At 39.1% G+C, this 12,015-nt stretch overlaps 1 protein-coding gene across 5 annotated transcripts in view; it reads right to left on the bottom strand.

Moving 5' to 3' along the window:
- DST (dystonin) overlaps window positions 1–12,015 on the bottom strand; it is a 319,817-nt gene that overhangs the window by 87,958 nt on the left and 219,844 nt on the right. For all 5 annotated transcript variants that reach the window (XM_059835839.1, XM_059835841.1, XM_059835842.1 and 2 more), the window contains 8 exons: window positions 9,711–9,887; window positions 6,926–7,049; window positions 4,866–5,074; window positions 4,273–4,590; window positions 3,929–4,095; window positions 3,239–3,395; window positions 2,855–2,981; window positions 193–255 (listed from right to left, as the gene is read on the bottom strand). In XM_059835839.1, coding sequence (XP_059691822.1) covers window positions 193–255; window positions 2,855–2,981; window positions 3,239–3,395; window positions 3,929–4,095; window positions 4,273–4,590; window positions 4,866–5,074; window positions 6,926–7,049; window positions 9,711–9,887 — 1,342 coding nt within the window. The remainder of the gene's footprint in view (window positions 1–192; window positions 256–2,854; window positions 2,982–3,238; window positions 3,396–3,928; window positions 4,096–4,272; window positions 4,591–4,865; window positions 5,075–6,925; window positions 7,050–9,710; window positions 9,888–12,015) is intronic.

The following is a 12,015-nucleotide window of genomic DNA, read 5'->3' as shown; positions in this document are numbered from 1 at the left end:
GTAGGTATTTTTACAATTAATTTTAGTATCACATCCTAGTTAGTACAGTTTCCTCATGTAATGGTGATATGAAATTTCAGTCTAGTAGTGACTGCTACAAGCAGATTTATATACAACATTTTAAAAATACTGACATATTTAACAGTAATTGGCAAGTGCATTTCTTTATCACATCCTGAAATTTTTACTGACCTTTATTTTTCAGGAAATCATGAGTTCCTGGAGCTCCTCCTTCACCATTTAGCATCGTGCCACCTGTGGATCAAGAGAGACCAAGCCGCGTGCTTATCTGGACCTTTTCCCACCAAAACTGCATTTCCTCTTTAAAACAACATGATACATAGCTCATTATAACATTAAAGAAATATCTGAATACTAACCTTGTAATAGCAAATATTTTATTTAAACTGTTTTATATTTTTTTTTTTTGTTTTATGTTTTAAGCTGCTCCAGCCAGCTAGTACCATAACTGGTACCACATATACACAGCATATGCGTAGCAGGTGGGTGTGCACATGGATGCACACAGAAGTAAGCACATATGCATGATGTATAAGCAGTCCTACTGCTCACAATAATATGCTAAATAAACGGCTATAGTTGACAAAGGTCTATGCCCTAGCTGTGAGACCTACTCACATCCATATGGCTATCACTTCCTTCTTCTCCCCAAAAGGACCCTGTTCCCTGCTACAGAGAACATGGTTTTACCCAGCCATGTCTGGGTATTGCCTGGGAGAGGGCTAGGTCGCAAACGCTGAGACTCTGAGGAGAGCACCAAGCATTAAACAGCAAAGAAGCCCAAAGTGGTCATTGCAGACGCCACAACCAAAGGCACTGCTTACTCAGGACAACTTCACCCACCAGGGAAGTGGTTGAGTCACCATTCTTAGAAGTAATTAAAAGACATGTAGACGTGGCACTTAGGGATATGGTCTAGTGGTGGACTCAGAAGTGTTACGTTAACGGTTGGACTTGATGATCTTAAGGGTCTTTTCCAACCTAAATGATTCCATGATTTAGCAGCACCGTACCTCTGCACAAAAAGCTCTTAATACCAACCGGACGAATCCCTCCCTATCTTGTCATGAGCAAGACCTGAGCGTGTGCTCCATGACAGGGATTGCAATGTGGAGTCCTTACCGTTACACCTGAAGTCCTTACTGTCTCAGAAGCAGCCACTCACCCAGGCAGCCCTACTAATTAATCATAATTTCAAAGCCTCTAGAACCAGGGCTACATGGGCTTTGTAAAACACCATCAGGCCACAGAGCTGGGGCATGTGGTCAAGCCACAGAGAACTGCAAGGAGAATCACTTCCCGCTCTCCTGCACATATGTATTCCCAGAGGAACAATTAATAGAGAAAGATTAACAGTTGCCTTGAAAAAGGCTAGGCATCCACCCCACAGTACCAGCTGGACAGTGAGGACCACATTAGTGGCAGCTGGAGGATGGCAAGAGAAAATAAACCAGACAAGAGAAGTCACAGGCCCCAACCAAAGCCTTGTAAATCTTCATGCTCTATTAGCTGAACTCCAGTATTTATAACTGTGATTAAGTGATACACAGTACAACTCCTGTCTAGGAGGGCAAATATTCTAGTCTGGAGGATTACAGCTGCTCTTATATGGTAGTTATTTAATTATTTTTCTATTTGGATGCATAAGAAGAGAGAAAGGGGCAGAGGAAGGAGCCCAAATATCCCATATCATATAAGGTTCCAAAATGTTCTTTGAAAGATTTTCATTTAAAATTCAAACAAGAATGAAACCAGAGGCAGCTACTACAAAGAGATGTGAAAAAGAAAGCTCTCTACTCTTGCCAAACAGGTATCCTCTGGCAGTCCCCATCCTCCCAGTCCTTTGCAGGTGACCAACAAAGGGCAACACACTTGAACTGACTAGGTCTAGCAATAAATTCAAGAACTGACTGAAAATGTGCTTACGGCCATTAAAACACCCCTGGTACCACATGCCTTGAACTATGGCTTGAATGATACTTAGCAGATTTACTGGTTTCTGTAAAACAAATTAACATTTAAACACTAGAGAAAATAATGGAAATAGATTTGCTGTCTTTAAAATCAGATTACCAGTAAAAAGGATGTAGCTGAAGCTCCAGACTGGAAACACATTTTGGCCCAGGAAAGGCATGCTGAGATATGGAGTTGATTCCCTTTCGCGCTGTTGTTTCAACTAAAATATTGACCAGCATTAACTATGCTATCATATTGGGATGAGTAGGTTCGCTTAGGCTCACTTTTTAGATAAACCATCTCCCCATCACCCTTCTAACAAAAACTCCATGACTCTGCAAACCTTTATGTGTTTGCTTGGCATCACACAGAATAGCCCTGTGGCCATGAAAGAGGCCTCTCTGTGGCAGCAAAGGTGTGCAGATATATCAGTGTTTGCAAAAAAAGGGTTTGTATTTGTCCTACTTGCAGACTTGGTGGGTATGTGAAGCACTGAACACGAGAGTAAGTCAGTTTCTCATTGTCAGAAGTTTTCTGGGATGAAGTTAAAGCAACTGTGATGCTGTTCAATTTGTTCATTATCTGGGAATTACATACTGAAGTAACAGCTTTAGGACCTGTTAATAATTTACATCAAAGCGCTTTTATGCTATTTTGGCAGTGTAAAGCAATCAGAATGTGTACTGAATTACTACAGCAGTTAGACAGTTTAAATGAGAGTCACAGCAAATGATGGTCAGAACAAACATGGCTAACTGACTTCTCACAAGCCGTAATATTCAGAAAGCTAATCCAAGGGTGAAGTATTTTAATTTTTGTCTTAAAGGTTTCAAAAACTCCTGAAATGTTAGGCTTACCTGATTATACAAATGCATACCTGATTTTGCAACTCCTCTCAGTTTGGCAGGAGAAGTCACAGCAGTAATTAGATTACACAGCAATGTTCCTCTGCTATTCATTTTCTGCAGTTCAGATGCTTTTAATGTCCATTCATCTTTTAAATTCTGGTTAAGAAAAACAGTCATTTGTTCATTAAAAAACTGATTTCAAACTTAAAAGATTTAGTGTAGAGAAAGACTGGGGTAGAAAGGTACACTGCAGTATATCCAAACATGCAAAGGAAATGGGAATGTAAACGCAGACTGCAAGCTGCCTAGTCCCAGTTACTGTGACTGCTTACCCCTTAAGTCTGTACTTCTGTGTTACTAGTAGATGCCCTATTTTCTTCAGCCATATTTCACTTCTTATCTACAATACTTACCAATGTATCTTCCAAAGGTTTCTTTAACTCCTCTGTATTCAGAGAGGGTTGCGCTGCTGGAATTCGTTCTGTTGTCTCTTTTATCCATTTCTTTAATGATTCTACAAGGAGCTCGAAAGTATCCATTTGTTTCTGACAAGATGATACATCCTCTTCTCTAGACCATTGAAAACAACAAAAGAAATTGAGCACTGAATGTCACTATTCCTTCTGATAATTAAACCAACAGATATTATCAATCTGATACTGCTGTTCCTAAATTCAAAGAGTCACAAAAACTAATTTTATGGATATGAGCAGAATGTAGAAAATCTAGTCTTGCTATACTGGTAACTTATATGGAAGCTCCAGTAAGTTCTTCAGTTTTCCTTTGCAGCCCGATTCCAAACGGTATATATTCTATCAGAGAAGGGGAGAAATAGGATTTGCTTAGAACTGACAGGACTCCTGTGAATGTCACAAAACTTGAAGAGAGTTACTTGTCTTTACAGCCAACACTAAAGGTCTTGAACCAGACAGACTGACTACAGAGGCATTTCCAAATAGAATCTCTTTTTTTTAATTAAAAAAAAAAAATCTCTGCTCGGTGGTTAACTGCAATCTCTTGAGACTGCACACCAGAGGATAGCACTCGCCACAACATTCACACTGTATTATTAGCCAAGGTAGAAACACTTCTATTTGACTTACTTTTCCTTCACAGTCTCCTCCACCTCTCTGAACTTCTTTGACAAAGTATTTACTTTTTCTAATACCAATGCCTTATCTCCAGGAAGAGCATGGAATGAAAGTTCTTCAAGAAGCTGCTGCAAAACTTGCAGATCTTTCTTATGTTGTGCCAATTCTACACTAGCTTCCTGCAAAATAAAATGACAGTCTTCATATTAGACTTTACAATCACTTGTTCAAAATTAAATCCTTGATTTTAGCTAACCAAGCAAAGCTGGGAAACAAGCATGCCTTATTTATTGTTCATCCACTTAGATGAGATAGACTAGAAATGCACAATATATACAAATGGAATGGTACAGTACCTGCATATATTGAGACACTTCACTGACATCCTTTCTTGGTGCCTCTGTCTCACTGAGTGCCTGGTTTTTCTCATCTAGAAATGACTGAAGTTTTTCTGATAGACCTTCAAATAACTCCACTTTAGTCTTCAACTCCTCCATTTTCATAAGCTTCTCTTTATGCTTGTTACTTGCTTCAGAAAACCGTCCTGCAAGTTCACTCATTTTAGCTTGCAGTGTGGATGCAGTGGATGGATCTGCTGTTTCTGTGAACTTCTTCACTTTTTCATTCATAGTGTTTATACTGCTTTGGCGACCCGCAATGTCTTGTTCTAGCATCTGAAACAAGCAAGAACTACTTTGTATCACTTATAACTAAATTTTAAGAAGTGAAACTGGTCCACCATGCGAAGCAACAAATCAGTACAGCTAGATCATCAGCGTAGATCTCTTTAGTTCAGCTACAAAAATCTGTATATGCAGTTTCACTTCACACAACAGTCCCCTTTATTAAGTATTTTGAATCCATTAAAGGTGCCAAACTAAGATTTTAATTCTTTCTTGAAATCTGAATTATCAAACAAATGTTTCTTCTTTCAGAGAATGCTACTTACAATGCTTTTACTAATAATATCCTGAATAGCTGCAGAATTCAAAGGCACTTGATCTTGTTCTTCAAGGCTCTTTTCAACACCTTCCATCCAATCCAGCATTTCATCCAAACCATCCTGCACGCTTAGGGATCGTGTCAGAGTTATTTGGAGCTTCTCATTCCTTTCATTCACAGACTTGGATAAATTGTCATACCTCTCCACAATATCATCTGATAAAGAGAAAACAGATTTCAATTTTTTCCTTTAGCCAAACTAAGCTTCTAACTCATTTTGCCAGTTCTCACCAGGTAAGTGTGAGTCAAAAATTGCCTATATCAGAACAAAGCAAAAACATCAGCTTTATTCAGTAAAAACACACAAGCAAAGATCAAAATCTTCAAATAGAGCCAAGAAGCTCACAGGACAAAGAATATGAGGGAGCAGCTTGCAGCTGTGCTCCCCGGCTTTTAGAAGCTGGTTCCCATGCAACTCTAGCTTGTGACAGCTGCTGACTGTTTGCAAGAAAGCAGAGTATTATGACAGCTCTTCTACAATTATGTCTCTTATTGTTATTGGTAGAGCTGAAAGGTTCTTCCAGATGGTTGTCCATTAGACCTTCAACACTTTTGGGATAAGCCTCTGAAAGTTACAAGTTCCGTGTACCTCCCACGGAGTCTCATCACTGACTCCAAAGAGGCATAACTACAGTTGTTTTATTTTGTTGCTCTGCAAGTTACTTACGTGATTCCACTGAGCAATAGTTGTGTGATACACAGAGAGAGTCCTCAAACTTCAGACAGTGGTGAATGTCATGCTGTGCTACCTCTCACAACTGATAGGAAAGAGTATTGCGTGGAGGTGGTAAGGTTTTGGTAGTGGCAAGGTTTTTGGCCTCTGTGAGAAGAGGCCAGGGGCTGCCTCATGGAAGACACAGACAGTTCCAGCCAGCTCCAACTGACCCACCACAGGGCACAGCTGAGCTCCTCAGCCAAGCTGGTGGTGCCTCTGGGAAAATGTGTTTAAGAAAAGGGAAAATGCTGCCTGGGAGTGAGAAGCGAGGGGGAAAAAAAGTGTGAAAAACAGCCCTGCAGACATCAAGGTCAGACAGGAAAGGGGGAAGAGGGGTTCCAGGCGCTGGAGCAGAGATTCCCCTGAAGCCTGTGGAGGATCATGCTGGAGCAGACAACCACACTGCAGCACATGGAGGACCCCATGCTGGAGGAGGTGGATATCCTGAAGGAACTGCAGCCCATAAAGCTGCAGCAAGATTCTCCTGAAAGATTTCAGCCTGTGGAGAGGATCCACGCTGGAGCAGGGGAACAGTGTGAGGAGGAAGCAGTGGCAGAGAGAAGTTGTTATGGACTGACCACAATCCCCCGTTCCCCCATCCACCCTGCACTGTTTGGCAGGGAGGAGATGCGAGTAGTTGGGAAGAAAGGAGTGATGATGAGCCTCGAAAAAAGAGTGGGGTGGGAGAAAGACGTTGCTTTAATTTGTCTTTGTTTCTCACTATTGAAACCTATTTTATTTGGCAATAAATGAAATTTAATTTTCCCCAAGTCAAGTCTGGTTTGCCCATGATGGTAATTGGAAAGCGATCTCCCTGTCTTTATCTTGACCCATGGGCTTTTCCATCTTATTTTCTACCCCCATCCTGTTGGGCAAGCAGAATGAGAGAGCAGCTGGGTGGGCATCTGGCAGCCAGCCAAGGTCAACCCATCACAGACAGTTTCTTGAAGTCAGAAGGAAGTAATTCCTTAGTTAAGCAAACTGCAAACAGTTGCTTAGAAACAGATAGTTGGACTCATGTTCCTTGAACCTGAAAATGCTTCTTACCACTGGAGACTTTATGGAAAAAAAAAAGGCACAAATAAAATGACAGCTTTTAAGTGAAAAGCATATGGATCAAGTGTAGGAGACAGACCAACAATGAAGTTACTGAGTTGTAATAGCTTACTACTCAACAAAACATGGGACTTCAATAGTGACACAAGAATGTGGAAACTATATTTTGTCTCTTCCAGTACCTACATGCAGACACAAGTGACAAAAAGAGGTATTAAGAACAGTAAACATTTTACCCAGTGTTTTCTGAATCTCATCTTTGTCTGGTGTCAACTCTCCCCTTGTATCCAATAACACTTCAGCAGCTTTTTTCAGTTTTTCTACAGCAATTTGGTGGTTAGACACTTGTCCCTGAAGAACCTGTAAAATTCCACAAGTAACAGTTATGCTTTTCAATACAGCTAATAGTTACACATGCAAGGCTTGAGATATGCCATACAACCTAAACTTAGTGCTGGGAATAAACTAACTCAATTTGTGACCTCTCCTGAAGAAAAATCTTTGCCAGTGGCTATGACTGCTGTTGACCTTCTGGCCCTTGTTTCAGCTTATTCACCATCTTTTTTTTTTGTTTTACAACACTTTTCTGACTCAACTGATTTCTTGCATGTAACTTCAAAATGTGTCTTTTGATTAATTGTTTTTAAAGACCACTTGTACAGACTCATATAATATCCAGAAGAAAAATAAACATATTTTTCAACTCAGCATCAGAGAACAATTCAGGGGGAAAAACATACAGTCTTCAGCAGTAGTTACACATTCACCATCAGTTGTATTGACAAAGGATCAGGCTGATACCATAGCATAAACAGGAATAGCTTGAAACAAGATGATCACCTTCACAGATTAGGAACCTCCTGGAGCCAGTGTCACTGAATTTTGCCTAAGTTTGTCCATTTAACCAAGGAACACAGGTTTAGAGACTAGCCCAGCCATGACTCGCTCCGGAGTCAACAGAGAAAAGAAAGGAAGGCTGAGTCAACTTCTCGAAGTGGCTTTCTCTCTCCCATGTATAAAAGTACTTTAGGGTGAATAGTCTTTAAAATATTTCAGGCCTCTGTGCTAGCGTATATGATGTATCTTTGTCTTGATTCACTTGAACTTTATACAGGTCCAAAATGAAGGGACTTCTCATTTATTTTTTGATACACACTAACTCAATGAACATATGACTCAAAAGGTAATCCTATCTGCCCTTCCAGGAAAAGAAGTCATGTCAGTGCATTCAGCACTGGTATCCAGAGCATAACAGTATGCCAGAACATAGTATGCCTTGCTGACCCACTTGACACAATAAAACTCAGATAGACCTGAAGAGGAATTTTCCTTACACTACAGAAACATACTGTACTTGTACCAATAAAAAAAAGAAAAAGAAAAAAAGACCTACCAGAAAACCTTGTATGCTGACAGAAAGCAAGCAAGCTGATGCCAGAGGCAGTGAAGAATATTCTGAAGAACAGTTAATCCCCATAAAAAGATTAGACCCCACCATGCTGCCAAGGTCTATGTCTAGCTGGATTATCAGCTGCATGTGTTGCCTACAAGGGACAGCTTTAACTTGCAACACCTGACTTCTTCAGAAATACTCTTTGTTTTGCCTTCATTAATTGGCTTGCTTTCTTCAGCCCCTCGTTTTTCTCTTCCTTTGAATCTTTTGACACTTTGTACCCTCTCTCTTCTTCCCAGCTCATAGTCATTGAGTGCTCTTTTGTGCGACAAGTAATCCATGTAGGCGTTTCATAAAAGAACCCCAGTACTCACTCCTTTTGTATTACTTGCATGAAAATTGGCATTATACAAGATATAATTCGTTTTGGCATAAGGAACAAAAAGTTTAAATGAAGCTTCAAACTGTAATTGGTGTTATTCCTTCTTTTCTAGTTCTTGAAAGCACAAATGTACCTAAATTGTTCCACTGTTAGGAGTTCAAAATTTACACTTCTAATTTTGTTGTCTTACAAGATTGCTGTGATTTGTCTCCTCTGATGTGTCATGCATCAAAGTCTTGGGCAATTCCAGCAGCAGTTTTGAAAGATACCATGTGGTAAAGGTACTACTGCTCAGGCTGATGTAAGGGAAATGGTTAAAGCATGCGCTTTCCAAGGGCCATTGACTATCATTTGTCAATAGCAAACATATCAGACCTGCACAGATACTCCACATAGCACAGACAAAACAGCAAGGAAATGCCCGACCAATAGCCTTGCTCACTGAAAAATAAATAATCTTGCATTTTAATTGTAGTATAGATAACTGAATGTGTTTATGAAAATATAAGAGTCAGTTCAAAGACGACAGACTGTATCAAACTTTATATAACTCACCTTATACTCGGGTTCCTAAAGCCTTCTGTAAACCTACATTTTACGCAATCAACCGAAGTTTTACTTTCACAAGCTCCATCACTAACCTGTCTTGCCTCTACTAGCATTTACATAAAGTTGTGAGTTACTCCCTTGGGCAGGGCAGGGGGAAACAAAAGACTGTTTTTCTGTGCAGCGCAAATAATGTTATATTCACTTTTGGCAGGGCATGTAGTACCAGATACAACAGACTAGTCACATCACACTGCTTATCCAGTATGATCCCTTTTGTAATGCAGTAACAGACAAATGTGAACAGAAAAAAAGCAAGAGTCACAGACAACAAACATCAAATGGTCCTCTCTATCAGGAGATCAGTCCCAAGCCCTACTCTGATAGCAAACTGTAATCACTAAATCCTTCCTTAGTTCAAAAACTTTCCCGATTTCACCCTATCATTTGCTAAGTGATATGAAATACATCTTGCTTTCACCACTGCTAATACCATCTTGGTCCCCCACTTTTTTTCACCCTAGTGCTTTTCAGGTAACACTCTGGACAGCTGAATTTCAGAACTATAACAGTTGCATGCCCACGTGCAAGGCAAGAATTCAGCCTGCAGCCACTTGGATTATATTAGGTTATCCTGTTTTTCAGACAAAAAGCCGTTCCTTTTAGGACAAAAATACTTCTGCTTTTTAAAGCTTTTCACCTTGGTTTCTTCTAGTTGCCTTTGGAGATTTTTGGGATCCACTGCAATTGGCTCTGATAGTTGTTTGTTCACAGCTATTTCAGAAGCCTGGAGACCTGACAAAAGTCCAGATGAGGCATCTTCATAATGCTGGTATTTATCCACCAGATCTTTAAGGTTATTTCCAAGGACGCTACACTAAAAGAGTAGAAAACAAACAAGCAAATACCCAGGCATTAAACTGTGTGCTGCATTTTATACCAATCTCAGGGTCATACTTTCCTCTGTGAAATACTGCATGATTTTTTCCTGTCATCATTCTACTGTCTAACTGATTTCTGAACTAAGCCACGACAGCTGGACAGGCTACGCCGGTCTTCACAGTTTGTGTTCCTCAAGCGTCATTTAGGATCAATTCACTGATGCAGGTGGGAAACTGGAATCTAACCCATTGTACTAGAATAGGAAAAGCTTTGAGAATACTTTTTGATCCATCAACATAAAGATTCTTTATCAGCACTCTGACACCAAAAATGTAGCTAGTGGAAGCTAGAAATTTTCAAAAAAAGTTATTTAATTTGTATGTTCATTAAAATACAGACAGCAGAGTACTGCTTTCATAAATACCTTATCTGCATAGCAAATCCAAAGTGATACGGCTCAATATGGCACATACGCTTTGTTTTGGTCACTTAATGTCATTTGACCAAGATCCTATTAGTCCTATATGTTAGCATGCCCCAAAATGTATACAGTGAATCACCACATAAAAAGGTCAGTGGAACTCTTTCAGACTTTTTGGAGATGGTTTCACAAGCAAAACCTGATTGTATCAAGTCATAATATTTATAAACAGTTACTTTAAATATTTATATTCTGAACCTTCCATACACTGTATTTTAACATTTACATATGGTACTTGGTCTCCATCTGGTGAGCAAACATAGAATGCACTCATTAACATAACCAGTTAACTAAGAACTGACTTTAAGATTCCTTCAACAAATAAGCCTATAAACTCATACACATGTGTGCGAATATATATATGTATATAAAATAAAAGCAATATAAATATTTATTAAAAGCAAGAAGCTTTTAAAAAAGGCAAAATGTTTCCTACAAACCTATTTACAACTTCGAAGATCTCACTTTTTAAAAGTCTGTCCTTCAAGACTCAATTTAATAAGAAAAGTCTACTTTGTGTTGGTTTTGCTCTGCATAGTTATGGTCAAGTATTGAAAGCATTTCTATTATGTCTGTGCTAAAAGTATATATGGAAAAGTATATATAAAGAATTTGGCAAGTTGACAAATCTGAGTCCACAAATCAAGCTGCTGGCACAGGATTTTTATGTGCATAAAAATAAGCTCTCTGAAAATTTTGCGATGAAATCTTTACATTCACACTCAAACTATTCCAATAAATCAACTGGAGGAAATCTAACATGTTTAGATTTTAGCTAAGCTTTTTGCTTCACTGTTCATACAAATTAAGTTGGAAAATGAAAATGAGCTGCTATAAATGGAGAGCCTTCTTCACAAACTGTTTGAGAGAACAGTTTACACTGTTTTTGTAATTAAGCGATCAAATCCATGTCTTCACAAAATTTGCATTTCTGAGCAAGAAAACATTAAAGAGATTAAAATTCCCAGACAAAGATGACAACTGCTGCAGACCAACACTGTATCAGTGGACACTGAAGCTCTTCTGAGGAGTCTGAACCTCTGATCTTAGAAAATTATGAAATGGCATAGTCAAAGGATACTGACAACAACTGCCTCTTAAATGGTTCAATTAATAATTATCTCAAAAGTTTAAAATTCTAGAATATTATCAATATTGAACAACACTTTGTTGTTTTTTTGAAAACAGCTGGGGAATTGCCATGTGAGACCAGTTGGTGATGTTTGTCTATTTCTACCAGACAGATTCCATACGTGAACCTGGCACAGAGCTGGATTATCTTCCCTCTCTAAGGTACATGAAGCATTTTGCACTGCCAGTTTCCCATTAGTTAGAGACTAATCTCAGATTGTTAAGGATCAAATGTTTATTTGGTAGAGCAGTGGAAAAGAATTGCTATCCTCAAATCACTACCTTCTTGCATGCCTCGTGCTGAGAACAAATGTCACATTGGGACAAACTATTTCAGGATACAAATCAAACTGAAATTTTGAACGTTAAATCTTGGCATAGCCTCTCTCTTTCTATTTTCATTTTACTAGTAGGAAGCCAAGTAAATAAGCAGTTGAGGGAAATATCACAGGGAACATAAAGAAATGTTATGCATCCACCCCAAAATGTTACTCAGACATCCCGTATTGTC

Source organism: Gavia stellata, chromosome 2, assembly GCF_030936135.1.
Source record: "Gavia stellata isolate bGavSte3 chromosome 2, bGavSte3.hap2, whole genome shotgun sequence".
Classification (NCBI taxonomy): domain Eukaryota; kingdom Metazoa; phylum Chordata; class Aves; order Gaviiformes; family Gaviidae; genus Gavia; species Gavia stellata.
The sequence above is the reverse complement of the archived record's forward strand: the minus strand, read 5'-3'. Positions and strand labels throughout refer to the sequence as shown.